The 18,657-nt window shown below is 39.6% G+C and overlaps 1 protein-coding gene across 1 annotated transcript in view; it reads right to left on the bottom strand.

The window, feature by feature from the left end:
- Positions 1-13,338, bottom strand: part of LOC127630573 (IQ motif and SEC7 domain-containing protein 3-like) — a 40,618-nt gene extending 27,280 nt beyond the window's left edge. The window contains exons 1-2 of the mRNA XM_052108198.1: positions 12,842-13,338; positions 3,919-3,948 (exon numbers count right to left, since the gene is read on the bottom strand). Of these exons, the coding sequence (XP_051964158.1) occupies positions 3,919-3,948; positions 12,842-13,338 (527 nt within the window). The remainder of the gene's footprint in view (positions 1-3,918; positions 3,949-12,841) is intronic.
- Between the last annotated feature and the right edge of the window lie 5,319 nt (positions 13,339-18,657).

Here is an 18,657-nt window from a genome sequence, read left to right as displayed (position 1 = left end):
CCAAGTTCACTGTGCCTTTAAGCAGCTTGGAAAATTACAGACAATTATGTCAAGCCTTTAGGCAACTAGCCAATTAGCTTCTGATAGGCTAATTGGAGTCAATTGGAGGTGTACCTGTGGATGTATTTAAGGCCTACCATCAAACTCAGTGCCTCTTCACTTGACATCATGGGAAAATCAAAAGATATCAGCCAAGACCTCAGAAAAACAATTGTGGACCTCCACAAGTCTGGTTCAATCCTTGGGAGCAATTTACAAATGTCTTAAGGTACCACGTTCATCTGTACAAACAATAGTATGCAAGTATAAACACCATGGGATCACATAGCCAACATACCGCTCAGGAAGGAGACAAATTCTGTAAACTAGAGATGAACGTAGTTTGGTGCGAAAAGTGCAAATCAATCTTAGAACCACAGCAAATGGACCTTGTGATGATGCTGGAGGAAACGGGTATCTATAGCCACAGTAAAACAAGTCCTATATCGACGTAACCTGAAAGTATGCTCAGCAAAGGAGCCATTCTCCAAAACCACAATAAAAAATCTAGACTACAGTTTGCAAGAGCACATGGTGACAACAATCTTACTTTTTGGAGAAATTTCCTCTGGTCTGATGAAACAAAAATTGTACTTTTTGGCCATAATGACCATTATTACATTTGGAGGAAAAAGGGTGTGGCTTCCAATCCAAAGAACATCATCCCAACCGTGAAGCATGGGAGTGGCAGCATCATGTAGTGGGGGTGCTTTGCTGCAGGAGGACTGGTGCACTTCACAAAATAGATAGCATCATGAGGAAGGAAAATTATGTGGATATATGAAGCAACCTCTCAACAAATCAGCCAGGAAGTTAAAACTAAATGGGTCTTCCAAATGGACAATGACCCCAAGCATACCTCCAAATTTGTGGCAAAATGGCTTATGGACAACAAGGTATTGGAGTGGCCATCACAAAGCCCTGACCTCAGTCCAATAGACAATTTGTGGGCAGAATTGAACAAGCCTGTGCGAGCAAGGAGGCCTACAATCCTGACTCAGTTACACCATTTCTGTCTGGAGGAATGGGCCAAAATTCCAACAACTTATTGTGAGAAGCTTGTGGAAGGCTACCATAAATTTTTTAACCAAGTTAAACAGTTTAAAGGCAATGCTACCAAATTCTAACAAACTGTATTTAAAATTCTGATCCACTGGGAATGTGATAAATCACTCTCTACTATTATTCTGACATTTCACATTCTTAAAATAAAGTAGTGATCCAAACTGATGTATTTGGTGCATGTAAACTTCTGAATTCAACTGTAACTACACGTATACCGTGCACTGTTAGCACGCTTAAACATTACAAAACGTTGCATCTTTCAATTCATTCTTTTAAAAGCACCACAGCTAAAAATATTATACTCACTAGTTGGTTGTTGGATGACTAAGTAGAACATCCTTTCCCATTTGTAGGATGTGTAACTTTATACTTCTGTCAGCATGTTTTCATCCGTCATCTTCATTCAGTCATTCAAATGCTCCCAAACAGATGATCTGAAGTCACTTTTTTGTTGGACATGAGTCTGGTAGATCTAATTCCTCTGTCATGTTTTGGCGTTTGTGTTAGCCCCAGTTTCAAGTGAATTGAAAGTTCACTTTCAGTCCACGACACCTGGCCATGCACCACGCGACCACCATCCATACCCATAGTAACGGCTGCTCTAACCATCAATGCACAGGCAAAAGAGAAAAACAATTTTATATTATGTAATATACATAATATTTTTGCCAAGTGTAAATCATTTTTTTTTACAGGTTTTAACCCTAGATTCTAAATTCTTACTATTATATTAACCAGGACATTTTTAATCATGGGTAATAATGAAACCATATAATCATGGCATCCCTAGAACTTAGTTTAGTCTAGAACTGATGTGCTTTTGAAACATCTTAGTGCAATAAACTATTTCTCAGGTAAATAGGAAATCGCACTTTGCGCAACTTACAAAATACATCCACAGTTTTTGTGCATACACCCACAGATAGCACAAACGCTCCCACCCACGACCACTTGTGCTTGGCACAAAAATGGGATGAGATATAGCACACGGTTGATGCGCATCGTGCTGTGTTTTGTGTGGCCACAAAAATAGAGCCCATTGTGTGATGAAGCCTATTTATTCAATTACTAGTTTAAAAAAATGGTAGGCAGTATACAGTGTACACTGTGTAGTATAGCAGATTAGTATTTAATTCCAAACATACATTGTAAAAATTGTGCAACTGTCACCTCAAAGATCGATTTCAGCTTGATCTAACCTTTAGAAATTACTTTTGTTGATGGAACCTATTGTTGTCAGGTTGATTTAGATATGATAAATAATATTTTTGACCAATAAAATCAGTTTATCTACACTGTCAGAATTGATTTAGCAAAAAGTGTACCTTTTGGGGTACAACACTGGGGCTGCAACACTGTCAATTGGAATATATTTGTACTTTATCTGTCCCTAAAGGGTATTTATTAGTACCTCAAGGTGTAAAAAAGGTGCAGTTGGTGTACCTTTGAGGGCAATGCCCCAGTGACAAGCTGTTGCACCCCTAAAGATATGATTTATATAAAAAATATACATTTGTTCTAACAGTGTAGATGTGGGCACATAAAGCACTTTTTTTAGGTTATCAGATTTGTGTGATTGAAGTGTTGCCATATAGTATGTGTGCTCTAAATACATGCACAGAATATGCTATGTATTATACAACCAACTTTTTTCGGTAATCCAGTTCATCAGGTGTTACCATGACGACCGAGCATGTATCATTCGGATCCCCGGCTCGTGCTCATGGTGAGGAATCGGTATAACAATGCCACAGAGAGCCACTTCAAAACCACCGATCGCTCTCATTTTAACACGGCAGCACAAAACCTACTAAAAATGCTTTGAAACACTGAATTATACAGAAAAACATGATCAACTGTTCTCTACAACCAACTTGCCATTGTTGCCTTTAGCTTGCTCACTGGGGGGTTTGTAAGACACTACTCTTTGCAAAGCTGCTTTGGCACAATGAGCATTGTGCAAAAAAAATGTATTCTCTTAAATATCAAAATCCAGCATATTCTTGCCACAAATACCATTTGACCTTTTGCCCTGCACCCACTATCACTCCTACAAACACATTCACACAGCTGTGGTATCACTCTTGTAATTTCTGACTAACCACTAACGCCCATGTCCACATTCACTATAAAGGGCGAATGCAAACAACATGCATATCAATACCCATTAACATACTCACACTGGACATATTGGTCACTATGGCAACAGCTAACAGTGAGTCTTGCAGGCAAGTGTTGAAAATTCTTTATTACAACAGAGGTCTTTACTGTATTTTTCAGCCCTAGTCCTGATATTATTGTCCTAAAGTGATTGTTCACCCAAAAATGAAAATTATGTAATAATTTATTCACTGTTGTTCCAGACCCTTATGACGATATTTTCACTGTGGAACACAAAAGTAGATGTTAGGCAGAATGTTAGCCCTAGTCACAATTTACTTTATTGAATATATTCACTTTTATTCTTTCGAATGGTGACAGAGGCTAATATTTTACCTAACATCTCTTTTTGTGAATCATATGAAGTCATATGGGTTTGGAACAACATGAGGGTGAGTAAATGATGACATAATATGAATTTCTGGTTGACTATCCCTTTAATTCTGAGTAGCAGTGAGTTTACAATGCTTTTCTTCTGATAAAACCTGCTCCAGAAGCAACAGCTATTTCATAAAGGCATGTCCCACATGCATTCAGGTTGCCCTAAATAGAACAGGCCTCTGTCACTTGGCTGTGCATGCTCTACTACAGGAGTCAGAGAGTGCTCTGTGGAGGAGGAAGAGAGAATGGAGAGATGAAAGCATGAACACAGACCTGTCTTTGTTGGACGAGTTCCCTTCTGACCTGTGGATCCAGTGGAAGAGTGAGAGACAGACAGACAAACATGGACAACTGTCAGTAATGTTGTATTATTAAAGACACAGTAAGGAAAACATATAAATCAATGGAGCAAATGTGAATACAAATTGATCTAATGCAGGGAAATTATTTCAAAAGATTACAAATATCAATGATTTAGCAAAAATCCACTTAAATACCCCATTCAAACCCCATTGTTTCTACTAATTTACAAATCCATGCTAAGGATGAATAGTCATGGATAATGTGGGACCTCACACTGTATTCACACTGGAATTGAACAGCAATGGCTTGAAGTTTTACAGGAATAGTTCACCCAAAAATGAAAATTCATAATTTACTCACCCTTATGCCATCCCACATGTGTATGACTTTCTTCTGCAGAATATAAATAAACATTTTAGAAGAATATTTCAGCTCTGTAGGTCCATAATCTTTGAAGCATCCTTTCTTTCTTTATTTATTTATTTCATTTTTAACACCATGCCAGCTTCTATGGCTATATTCATGGCGAGAGCCAGTATAGTTATTCAAGAGTAAAACTAAGGTGTTTAAGATTGTTTAAATGTCCAGTAAGACATTTTTAATGGATAGTGGGTTCTGACAGGATGGGCACTTTGAAAAATTTTCTCCAGACAGTAAAAATTGGTGTGCGAGCCTTGCGTGTCCTATCCGGCATCGTGTGCAAGTGACTTGATCCCAATGATTATTAAAAGGGAATATGTGTCTTGTTCCAACAACAGGATTTATTTCCCGTAATTTGTTGTTAAACACTGATCCCATTTGGACTGCAATTTGTTTTTAGTGTTTACGTTTAATGTTGGTTTTACTAGTACGGAGGATAATGATTCTTTGCCAGCTCTATCTGCTTGTTCTTTACCAGAGATTCCTGAGTGGCGAGGTACCCAGCAGAAAATAATACTCAAATTCTTTGATTCCAGAGATTACATTTTTTTTTAAATCTTCGCGACTGTTGGGTGATCGGTTTTTATGGACTCCAATGCTTCCAGACATTTGGAATCAGTTATCATTAACAAGGATTTCTGTGGAACAGTCTCAATGAACTTCAGTGCTAGTAATAAAGCATTTGCCTCTGCAGTAAAAACTGAACGTTGGTCAGGAATGCATATGTCTTGACACAGTTGTCTTTGAAGCTTTAAAAAGCACATAAAGGCAGCATAAAAGTAATCCATAAATCTCTAGTGGTTTAATCCATGTTTTCTGAAGTGATTAAATTAGTTTTGGTTGAGAACAGATCAAATTGTAACTCCTTTTTCACTGTAAATCTTGCCATTGTAGTCTCTAGGCATTGAAATCAGTGATTTTAAGCTTGATTACACTCCCTAGCACTATCTAGCACTATGTGCATGCATCAAACAGTAGGAAGTGTAGTTTTAGATCCAAAATCGATTAGATCACTTTAGAAGACATGGATTACACCACTGGATTAATGCTGCCTTTATGTGCTTTTTTGGAGATTCAACGTTTTGGTCAGCATTCACTTGCATTTTATGGACCTACAGAGCTGAGATTTGGAATGGCATGAGGGTGTGTAAATTATGAGAGAATTTTCATTTTTGGGTGAACTACTCCTATAAAGCTTCCATTTTAGAAAACCTCAAGCCATTGACGTTCAATTCAAGGGTAAACACAGTGTGGGTTTTTAAGGCTTCACATCCCCACAGTATGTTCATTAACCACAGAAAGACCAATTGAAAGCTAGTGGTCTAGAGTAAATTGGAAAAATAACTAATTTCTTAGTATTACGTGAAAGGAAATCTATTGGTATATAAACTGACTTTCTATGCACAATTTTAGAAGCGTAAAAAAATTATTTACACCCATTAGATTTACAATAATGTGTATACAGTTGGTTAGAAATAAATCAAATTAGTAGGCCAGAAACCAGAAACATCACAAGCTGGCTTTGATGTAATATCAGAAGAGATATTATGACTAAACTTAATAGCAATAAAATTCAAACATATGCTATTTTAAATTAAATATTAGTATTATTTCAGGCAGGGAAAATAAAGTGGCTGGAGCAGCGCATCAAACCACAACACCACAAGACTGTATGTAATTTCTGTGATTCTAGTAAGTGGATTGGCAAACCATTGCTTTGTGTCACTGATGCATGCCAAAGATACGAACTGTAAAATTAGGCTGAAATTAAGAGAATAAAATCAAAGTTAATTTGAATAAAAGGAGATCAACTTATGAAACTACTCAACAGAGCTGCATGTGTCAGGTTTGACTGACATGTGAGCTCCTCATAGACATTCAATTACATCATAATTGCATAAACTCTATCATTCAGTCCCCCAACATCCCGCGTATTACTCACAGTCTCAGATCTACGACAGTAATTGCCACCTGCACTGGAAAAATGTAATTAACACAGGGCATCCTAATTATTCTGAGAAACAATCCCACCTCAACAGCTCACCCACTGCAGTAGTTACACTTTCTCAAGAGCAGAAAGAGTTACACCAGAGAGAGAGTATAATACACAGTCAGAGATTGTGATCACCAGAGTTGGGTCATTTGGATTGTCATTTGTCCGGTGGGGCGAGGGGAGAAAAAAAGGGGCAAAATATACAGATCTAAACAGAGAAAGAGCTCACAAGAAGCAAAATGCTGTAAATGACCCTTATGGGTGAAAGGAGAAAAGGTGACCCTAAAGAAAATGGCGAGTCCCATGCCAGTGTGCCATCTGCTCAACACCAAGAGTGGGCAGAGGAGGGGAGGCATGAGTGATTGGGACACAGAAACAGGGGAAATAAAGAGAGAGAGAAAAAGCTGAAAGTGTATTCTGAATCAGTAATGCTGAGGAAAAACTCCATCAACAAGGTCTCTAAAACGCAGAAGACTTTTGGTGAAACTGGCCGTCTGCCCTCATGTCTCTCATGTTATGTCTTTGTTTCAGGTAGAGATGATGCTAAGCAAATGCTAGCAAAGCTACAGTCACTGGGGTGGAAGGTATGCACACTGTAATATTCACCAGATTGCTCTTTAAAATGAAACATATAAAGTTACACTAAATACAACAAATAAAACTAGAATACACCATATTTTATATAACCCAGTTGAAAACAAAGTGATAAACAGCAGCAGTTAACTAAATATTTTGCTTAAAGAAGGTAATGTGACCTCTTTTCAGGGGCTAAAGTGAATCGGGGAATCATTTACTTGAACCGTCTGAATGAATCGATTCACTAAAATGTATTGACTTCCCAATAGTACATACTGTAAGTGAATCAGGGAATTGTTTTTAACCAACTACTTCATATAAACTGTCCGAATGAACCGATTTACTTACATGATTCGGATTTCCCAACGCTATCAAAGAGGACAGTTAACAGAAGGTAAGTGTGTTTTATTACTGCCTCGGCTGAATTGCTGCAAGACAAATGCAGTGTTATGTGACGCTACACTACTAATCGTGTTTCTGAAAAAGCTACATTATTGTGAAAATAGTGGAGCTACTTGTCCCGCTCCTAAAAGGTAAAGTTATTAGCGTTGTTCATTTTTGTTGGTTTCTCAAAAATGTTGTGTATTCGTAGTTCTCACATAGACATGTGATTCATCTGATGGCCCAGAACACAACACCAAAGCAGTTTCAATGAGGGATCAGCAACTGTGATAAAAAAATGTCTAAGTAGTGAACGTTATGTTGAAAGATTTAAACAATTTCTATAGTAACACTACTGTGTTAGCTAACAAGATTTTGGTTAAAATATTGTAGATTCTTACTACTATTAGGGGAGTGAAATCTTTTTTTTCTTTTTTTATTTCCAGCGACTGTATGGCCATTTTAGTTATATTTCCAAATGTGATTATACATTCAATAATTGGCCACAGAATTCTGCAGAATTGGAACACCCGTCATTTGTAAAGTTGTAGACTTGCCCTGTCCTTTGCCTGTTTGTTTTTTAGGTATTTTGACTAATTTCATTATGCTTTCAGATGAGTGTAGTAACTGCAGTTCATTTAACACATTTTACCTTTACCATGTTTAAATCCATTCCAATTAAAAAGAAACCACGTTGCATTTGAGATGTAAATGCTAATCTGTCCTGAATGTGTCCCAAACAGCAGTGAAGCGCCATCCCTCACCTGCCAATCAACCGCTGCCTTAAAACAAGTTTAAACTTTGCCAGTTATGAGCGGCTTTAAAAGGAAATAACCGTCCGGTACTAACGTAGTATCGCAATACCAAAAATATTAAATGGTACGATATGAACTTGTTGTTAATTTCAGTACCATATTATAGTATGCTGTCATTAGCAAAACAATATGTGATGTGACAGTTTTTACATTAAATCAATGACAAATTTTAAATAAAATAAAAAACCTCTGGATATGGCCAAATGTGATCATTAAACAGCAGAAGGATGTAATTTAATTAAATAATATACAGTCACATGTGCTGCATGCTACAGAATGAACTAGAGTTTTTTTTGTTTACATAAATTCTGTGAAGCTCTTTTATTTTACCAAAAAAAAAAAAAGATATATATATATATTAGATATTTTTTTTTATTAAAGCTGCATGTATCAATTTGATTAAACATTTGATCATGACATTTAATTAAAACAGTTCATATGGAATCCAGAAACATTTAAATGGAAAACACATAATTTGTATATGTGAGACTTTATGCATTTCTTGTAATCAAGTCATTATCTGTGTTTTTTTTTCATTAAAAATTTGGCTTTTTATTTGTTGATTATAGTATCGATTTAGTATCAATACCGAGGTACCAGAGCTGGTATCTTACCGAAGCCAAAATGTTGGCATCTACCCGAGACACATCTTAATATCAGGTGTAAACAGGGTCACTCAGCACTCGATTAATCTGCACAGAGGCCAATAGTTTATCTCCATTTGAAAACAGGGCAAGAGAGAGAGAGAGAGAGAGAAATATAAAAGAGAATTGGAAGGAGCAAAATATGGAAAGTGAGAGAAACAAAAAAGGGTGCAGTATTCTGCAACCTCTCTCTCTCTCCCTCTCTCTCTCTCTCTCTCTCTCTCTCTCTCTGACTTTATTCTTCATTCTCCCACACAAGTTGATCCACAATCTGACTCTGCACTGAATTTTAATCACAACCTCTCCCACACAGTGGCCCGATCATACATACAAAACAAATCTTCTCACCAAACCAGCCAAAATGCTAAAGTAGACCTTATACTGCGGTCTTATTCTGGCCACACCAATCTAATCCAAACAAGAAGGGCCAAACCTCCCCCAGAACTGCTCAAGTATACAGCTGTATGCACTGTGCACTCTGATGGGGTTGGATCAAGTGCACACTACTACAGGCAGGAGCAATCAGGTGCAATGGGGAGGTCTATTCTTCAGCAATGCAGGCAAAGAGACAAACAACCCAACAGTCAGCAGCACAAGAATTGGCCCACTACACTCATATACCATCTTTCTTTCTATGAATTTATACGGAGCATGTTGATGCAGCACATGCTGCAAATGATACTGACAGTTTTGAAGTTGTTGACAGGACTAATGACTACTGACAGGCATTAGCATGCAAATGTTTGGTTATTTTCAGAGACCCTCCCACACTTATTCAATACATGATTATGAAGGCGACCCATGACTGACGCAAGATCAGGTTTGTAGCACCAGTTTCAATCTACTTAGGCCCTGTCCTAAACTACGCTTATTATGGACTCAAAGAGATAAAAATTGTCATCATTTAGGCCTTGTCCACACTAATATGTTTTCGTTTGAAAACGCATCTTCTCTCCATTTTGGCCTTCCGTCCACACTGAGATGGCTTAGATTTTTGAAAACGCATTCCAAAGTGGATAAATTTGAAAACGCCATTTTCACGTTGTAGTGTGGACTGTGAAAACCAATATACCTGAAAATCATGTATTTGTTGTCATGCGGTCTATTCAACCAAAACAATCAAGATGGCGGCATATGTTATAACGGCACTGTTGTACTTGATACTCACTTTGATAGCGTTGTTAAAAAATAAATGTTACTTTGTACTGCCATCACATTGCATTCCTTCAAAGGCGAAGGGAATGTACCCGGAATTGCTGTCCAGCAACGGAACAAGAGGACATTTGAGTTTCAGACCGTACATGCAACGGGGATTTTCCGAATGCGCAGTAACAAGATTTAAGTGTTTTCATACGTTTCAGTGTGGACGAGCAACTTTTGGAAAACACTTGAAAATGCTAGTGTGGACGAAGAGACATAACATTACACACCCTAATGTTGCTCCAAACCTATAGGAAATTTTTTCTTCTGTGGAACACAAAAGGAGACATTAGGCAGTGTGTTTTTATTTTAATTTTAATTCTCTCATTATTTACTCACCCTCCAAGGTGTGTGCGACTTTCTTCACCAGAACAAATTTGAAGAAAAATATACAATTATCTTAGCTCAGTATGTCCTTAAAATACTAGTGAATGGAGATTTCTCTTTTGAAGTAAATGGTCTGCACTTATATAGCGCTTTTTTAAGCCTTAATGGTATTCAAAGCGCTTTACACTGCGTCTCATTCACCCATACACACACATACATACATACACCAATCACAGCAGAGCTGCTATGTAAGGTGCTTACCCATTGGGAGCAACAAGGACACTTCGGCATGTGGAGTCATGTGGGCCGGGATTCAAACCACCAACCCTGTGATTAGTGGCCGACCCACTCTACCAACTCAGCCACAGCCACCCCAGAAATCACAGACAATCAGCATAAACATCATCCATACAACACCAATGGTTAAATTAATGTCATCTAAAGCAATACAATCACTTCCGGTGTGAAAAAAAGATAAATATTTAGGTACTTTATAACTATAATCCAACGTGAGGATAAGGTTCACGAGTCCAAGCAGTCTCTAGTGTGAAGTGTTCATGTTGCCATGATACAGAGGTAATCTCACATTCTCCACTCGGTTGAGACATCCAGGATAAGCACAAAAACGCAAAAGCTAATGTACAGCATTCCTCCTCCTCACTTGTAAACAGCGCTGCTCTTCCGGCTGTGATGCATACGCGTCAGATTTTGCGTGTTTCAAATGCTAATGCAATGATGTCATATGCGCTTACCGCTGCAGAATGGAAGCATGATTTAGAGTTTAAAAAGTACTTTGATATTTATGTTTTTCGCACCAAAAGTGATTGTGTCGCTTTAGAAGACATTAATTTAACAGCTGGTGTCATATGGATGACATTTATGCTGACTGTCTGTGATTTTATTTGAGCTTCAAAAGAGAAATCTCCATTCACTTGTATTTTAAGGACCTACTGAGTCAAGATATTTTTTTATTTTTCTTCAAATGTGTTCTAGTGAAGAAAGAAATTCATACACATATGGGATATCATGAGGGTGAGTAAATAATAAGAGAATTTTCATTTTTGGGTGAACTATCCCTTTAAATCTCAGTGTCCATTCAATTTTATTATTTTCCATACAGTGAAAGTGAATGGTTACTGAGGCATTCTGCTAAATATCTCTTGTGTTCCAAGGAAAGTCATACGGGTGTGGAAAAACATGATGGTTGGTCAATTATGACAAAACGTAAATTTTTGGGGTGAACTATCCCTTTAAAGGCAGTTTTACAGTATAATAGCGCTAAACTTCCTGGAACACTGACTTAGTCTCCACAAAACTTTATAACCAATATAACCTTAACTTTTTTAGATTTGTATCAGATTTAGCATACTAATTCAGTCCAATGACCCCTTGACATCAGTCTTCCAAAGGCCCAGCAGCACAAGTCTGTCCAGATAAGGCCATACACAGGTGAAAGTTTGTCGGTTTATGTAATGTTCAGGCTCTATAGCACAGCCAACTGCCTCTCCGATGGCCTGGAAACAGCACTATTATAGCAGACTTTTGCACTCTGTTTCATTTTTGTAATATAGTCAGGGTGAGAAGAGGAAAGACAGAGGTACTTTCTGTTCTCTGGGATTTGACTTCTTATTTCCGAGACTTAGTTCTGTGCCACCATTCCCAGTGTAATCAAAAGGCTAGTAAAACACCCTTGTAAGAAGAGGCTAGAGCTATCTACAGCAGTGTTTCTCAATTATGGTCCTGGAGTCCCCCCCAACACAGCATGTTTGGATGTCTCCCTTATTTGACACACCCAATGGACCCTTTTCACAGACTGTAATGATGCCCATTTAGCAGCGTAAATCTCGCAAACATTTTTATATTTAAAATTGTTTAATAATTTAGTGTACATTTACCATTTTTAATTATTACCCCGGGGGGAGAATTTTTTTATTTTTTATTAAATAGCTACCAGATGCGGAGGGTGTGACAGTACATTTTCACTAATTTTTCTTCTTATGGAAATTCATGGAAAAGTAAGAGTTTTCTTTTGAAATTCAAAACTGTGCATAAAAATATTTGCTGAGGTCTCCCGTTCACCGCTATAGAAGTTAAGCTCACTGAATTTTACTTATGTGTTCCAAACACGGAAATGTGAAAAGGGTCCTTTCAGAGCATGCTAAGGAGCTTATATATTGAATCAGATGTGTTAGATTAGGGAAACATCTATATTCAAGAATGCCCCACCAAGAAGTTTATGTTAAGCTCAAATCTCCATTCAGACAATATTACAAGCACATCTTATGTGGAGACTGTGTTAGCAGCCTACTTATCTATACTTGCATACAAATGTATCCATTACATAACTGTTTATTTAGCTACAGTAGCTGTTTCATAAAACATTCTTGTTCACACACTTGCTTGCATACAATCTTTAACTTTCACATGAGAACATACTCTCTTGACTGACAGTTACCCAAACAGCCAGCATTTAGGACTGTTTAGCCTGTTCTCTGTCCTCAGAAATTCAGTAAATAAGCCCCCAGGCTTGTACTTACGGTCTCGGTAGAGAGCTGCCCAAACTGGTACCGGCGCCATCTCTCTCTCTATCCCTGTCTCGTTCCCTCTCTCGCTCTGTGGCATTGGGTCCAGATGACAGGCTCTGGCCGAGCCTTGTGTGTGCATTGGCATTGACGCGGCGGTCCCGTGGCGGTACAGGTGGAGGTGGGGGCGGGGGTGCTGGCGCTGGGATGGGGATTGGGATGGGGCCACTGTTGTGGCTCTTATTGGAGTAGACTTTTGTGGATGCTGGAGCATGGGGTGTGGCCATCTGGGTGGGGTGGATGGGAGGTGGAGGTGGAGGCGGGCAGGGCTGTCGGTCCAGCCGAAGGTCCTTGTTCTCCTGGCTGAGTCGGTCCAGCTGTACTTCCAGCTCTTCGATGCGCCGCCGCTGTGTTTCCAAAAGCTTCTGTTGGCTCTCGATGATGTTGTTGAGCTCCAAAAGGTACTCCACTGCCCGGTTGGGGCTCTCTGGGCTGCCCTGCCCAGCATCCATGCTGATAGACCTCTGTAACTGTCACTGTCTGCTGGGCTGAGAGTGACACGTTTCTGGAGTCACCCCTGAGAAGTATGCTCTCCCCCCCACGTGGTGGGGGTGGGGGGGAGAGATGAAAATGTAAAGGATTTAGAGAAGTGTAACCAGAGTTGAACTGTGGTCACTCCAAAATGAGCCTCCTTCAAAGTCTAATGCAGCTTTGGCAGTCACAGTACTGGATTCAGGTGATGAGGGAATTTCATAATGGGATTTTGCATTCACACACAAAGGACAATAATCAGAGAATGTTTGTTTATGATGGGTGTGATTGTGTGTGTCAGTGTGCAGTTGTCAAGTGTGCCATTTTTCCAATGCCACCATGGAATTATTGAGTTGAGATCAAAGTCATTTTGAAGAAATAAACATTTTCTTTGTCAATGAGCAAAACAAAAGGGCCATCTATGCTTCAATTTACCTCCCAAAACGTAATAAAAACGACAAAACACAGTCACAGGACAAAGAATGCCAGCACCATGTGTCCGAGGCCTTAAAAAGCTAAGTCAGCAAAAATCCATGAGACAGAAGGCAAAGCTGATTCTCCTTTTCATCCATTTCTCAGGTGTATAACCTTTTCCTTTCCCTTTCAAATGTGTAGTTAAACATAAAAATAAAAAAAAAAACATAAAATCATTGCACCTGTTAAGATCCTTTAGTTTTGGTCTATTCATGACACACATTCCAGTCTGAAGTGTTTGGGAGACATTTTCTGTACGAGTCATACCATCCGAAGGCGATCAAGATGGAAAGGGAAAGCCAGGTACCAAAAGTTGTTCTGATAAATCCACTGCAATACTAAATTGCCTTCTAGGACGTGTGCGCATGTCTTTCACAATAGCCCAGTCGCCCGTTATCTTCCTCTCACCCTCATTTCAATAGCGTGTTCTCTTCATTCAAGCCATTAATATTGCTTCTTCCGTTTAAACGCATCTTAAATCCATGACAGATCACCAGGGAATTGATTTCACACGCATGATGCATTTCAACTCCTTCGACCAAATATTTTGCTATTTCAAAATTCACATTTATTGTCTCCTTTTTTTTTTTTTACCTCGCCAAAGCTACGTCTTAGCGTTGCATCAATAATTCATATCATCATTTAATTATTTCTGAACCAGAACCTCTGTCCATTTTAAACAAAAGCACCTATCTTCGTATCAGTCGTGTTTCATACACGCGATTGTTTTGTACTCACGCGCAGTTTCATACTTATTGCCCAGACAGCATCACTGTCTCGAACGCTTACAGCTGTTGCGATAATGATGTGATATCCACAGCGCGAACCAACGCGATGTCATCAAAGTTGTTTAAATCTTCAATTCGACGCTCCAACAATTTTTTTCAGAGCTTTTATCAGTTAAACCGGGGAATAATTGATCGTTGATCTTCTGTTTCCATGCATTAAATCTCCGCTGTTGGTCGTAGCGCGTCCTCGTCAACAGTATAAAACATCGAGTAGAAATACAACCCTTGCAGTATGATGTATCCACTGGTGGTCGCGTTTTATGTCGCTTTGTATAATCAGCGCAAAGGCGCTCTGGTTCTGAAACCGCTGAGACGCACAGAATATGCCGCTTCCAGGCGCTCGTGTCCACACAGTGTCAAGCCGATACACGCGAGATCATTAAATAACACCCATGCTGTTGAGGTACAACTGTTACGCGCATTTTCCAGACAAATTTTCAATGAACGTATCGGAGACTACATTACATGACAACTAATTAAACTACAAAACCCGCGTTGGCACGCGCAAATGTGAAGATTTACTGATGCCAAGTTATTCTGTAAGGTTATTCTCTCATGAATGGACGGCTAACATGTTGAGTAGGTGTACATTAGTAGGGTCTATTCCCCAGTGATGCTCCCTGGACACCCATGCACCTGGCGCCCCTCTCCGTCATTCGGTTTCACCGCAGTGTCCACAATGTGTCTTTAGATTCGCAGCATGTCGATGATGCTTAGCGCCTCTGCCTTAGAGTACTCAGAGCCGCGGTAAAAAGTGAGGAAGGGGTTAAATTTATTCGAGTGAGTCACAAGAGGATATATGTTTTTTTTTCTTTTTCAATCGTAGCTCTGACGTTGGTCCGAGCGCGCAGCGCTAGAGGAACATGCTGGGGAAACTGTGTTGCCATGGTCGGCCATTTTGGAACGAGGCAACATTAAATTCAACGAGAGTGCTGCTCCATGAGCTGATCCGAAATGAGGGCAGTTTCTCTCTCTCTCTCTCTCTCTCTCTCTCTCTCTCTCTCTCTCTCTCTCTCTCTCTCTCTCTCTCTCTCTCTCTCTCTCTCTCACACACACACACACACACACACACACACACTCAAGACTGAAGACTGCCTGGTGCATTTACTCTGCAGAACAAGAAGGCAAGCAGAAATGTATTCATTGAGGCACTCATTCAGTGCAGCCTCATTAAAATGTCAGACAGCAACAGGTGCTATAATATCCTTTTGGCCAGTAAATGTAATCTTAAAATGAAGACAGTGTGATCCCTTGTTCAATATAAATAGTATATTCTGTGTTATACTGTCTACTGCAGCAAAATTGTGGACAAATAGCTGCGTTTCGAGCAATCTTCGGATTTGTTCCATGTGCTGAATCACTCTCGTGTTTTTCGGCAGCATGCTTCAGCTCTCACTTTATTCAGCACCCACATTAAACCATCAATTTTTTCTCTCTTCCACCCACACCACCCCCCACCCCTTTCTCTCCATGCCTTAGTCACAGCTGTACTGAGAGTGAGTGAAAGGGAAGTGCTAAGCACATACTGAAAAAAGGACAGAACCAGTAGGCTGAGGCTAGTACTGTTTGTTGTGGCTTACTTTATCATTGTAATGCATGTTCAGTGCAGAATGACGCTCTGTAAGGGCAATTTCTCGGTAGAATACACATATTCTCATGAAACCTGTTAAGAAGATGTCCTGGTCATATTTTACTCCATAATAAAAAGGAAAAAAGGATCAATACAATTTTGCATACAGAAAATGAAGTGTATTTTAAGGGCAAATATGTGCATGTTACCCAGCAGTTCTTATTACCGCAATGTGAAAAAATTATGTAGGCCTTGCATTTAAATTGTAATGAAGCAACATGGTACAAGAGGCTGTTACATATTGTTAATGTAGTCATGGCTAAAGGGTGTTGTTAGACACAACGCAAAACATCGGCAACCCCTCCAACAGTGACTATTTTCACAAGTTTTAAAATGGTTACCACATAATGCTACTATAAGTTTACTACGGCCGAACATTGGGTGGACACACGGAGTAAGAATTTAATTGTGCACTGCACACATGACAATAAAATTGATGGTTCTGGCAAACCCATTTGCCACTCATTATATTCACATCCAAATGAGCTTTGCCACAGAAGTGTTTGCCTGTAGCAGCAAATTGACCATTGTTGCCAAAGGTTTGCTGCAGGTTCACCACTACCGGTGATGAGCTGCAAATGTCTGGCAAATATTTGCGGCAAATCACAAGATCGTTTGCATGTAAAAAAATGCCAGACTTTTTGTTAAGGAGAAGCCTAGTGTTTTCACTTACATCAGTATAGGTTTTAGCAGATAATTTGTGTATTAAATGTATGGGGCTCCATAGTGCTGATACTTTAGTCTCGATGTGTCAGCACTCCGAGGTGTTATTCACCTCCAGGCCACCAGAGGCCCTCAATGACCGCTTGTGCTATTTTCTGCCTCTACCTATTGAGTTAATTATGTTACCTGTTCCTTGTTTCATTGGTTGTATTAATACACTGCCAAATGTAATACACAATACAAATGTAATACACAATACATTTGTGTGTCTCTTTGCTGAGTTCTCCAGTCTCTCGTGTGTTACCTGGAAAGTTTCTTGTTTTCATTTTTTTTTTGACTGTGCTGGGCCCTGTTGGGATTTTTCCCTTAGGGCTGTTGTTTGAATTATTGGTCCTGTATTATCATTTTTTGGCTTGGACTAAAACTTGTCTGTCCTCAGTAATCATTATTTTATTGACAATTTATGGATTGCCTTTTTGTCACTAGTCAATAAACTAAGAGCCCTGAGTCGAGAAGGTGAGGTGATGGTCAAGAGATGGATGCTGGGAGAGATCTTACAGGCCTTGCAGTCTTTATCTACATCAGCTCTATCATACACCTCCTTCTGCTACACCTCCTGCACCTGAACCCTCCAGTCTTACTCCGACTCTTGGTCCTGAGCCTCGTCTACCTGCTCCTAAAGGAATGATAGTAAACCAGCGGGGTGCCATGGTTTCCTGAACCAGTGTGCACTTACCTTCGATCTGCAGCCCTCTGCCTTCCCCACTGATCATTCCTAGATGACTTATGTCATCACACTTCTTGCTGGTAAGGACTTGGATTGGGCTACTGCACTTTTTGAAAGAGCACCATTTCTTGTTCCTTCCAAGTTTTTCTGATGAGTTAAGATGTATATTTGATCAGTCAGCCAGTGGCCGCGAGGCAGCCAATCAGCTCCTCATTATTCGTCAGGGAACCAGGACTGCTGCAGACTTTGCAATCCATTTCAGGACTCTTGTAGCAGAGTGTGGCTGGAACAAGAAGGCACTCGTTTGCATCTTCTACAATGGGTTATCAGATGACTTTCGGCCTTACTAATGCCACAGATGTGTTCCAAGCCCTAATCAATGATGTCTTCTGAGACATCTTGAACAGGATTGTTTTTGTCTATGTGGAAAATATATTAGTTTTCTCCAAGACTCATCAGGAACATATTCAACATAAGCAACAAGTCCTTCAGCACCTCCACCAGAACCACCTCTTTGTCAAACCAGACATGTGAGTTTCATTTAACTGAAGTTTCATTCCTGGGGTTCATAATAATGAGGGCAGCATCCAAATGGACCCTGGGAAGACACAAGCTGTCCATGATTGGCCTCAACAGAGTTGCATCAAGGAGGTGGAATGGTTTCTTGGCTTTGCCATCTTTTATCACAGATTCATTCGAGACTTTAACTCTGTGTCTACTCCTATCTCAGCCCTTACCAAGACAGTCAATTACCACTTTGTCTGGATATCTGAGACAACGAAGTCTTTTGGGGTTCTCAAGCATCGTTTCATCACTGCACCCATCCTGAGTTTGCCTGACCCTTCCTGCCCATTCAATGTTGAGGTGGATGCTTCTAATGCGGGAGTCAGGGCTGTGCTGTCTCAGAGATCTGCTGATTATAAGCTCCACCAATGCGCCTTCCTCTCATGCAAACTAACATCTACGGAGAAGAATTATTATGTCGAAGACCGAGAGTTGCTTGTGGTGAAACTTGCTA

Source organism: Xyrauchen texanus, chromosome 37 (genome assembly GCF_025860055.1).
Source record: "Xyrauchen texanus isolate HMW12.3.18 chromosome 37, RBS_HiC_50CHRs, whole genome shotgun sequence".
NCBI classification, from domain to species: Eukaryota; Metazoa; Chordata; class Actinopteri; order Cypriniformes; family Catostomidae; genus Xyrauchen; species Xyrauchen texanus.
The sequence above is the reverse complement of the archived record's forward strand: the minus strand, read 5'-3'. Positions and strand labels throughout refer to the sequence as shown.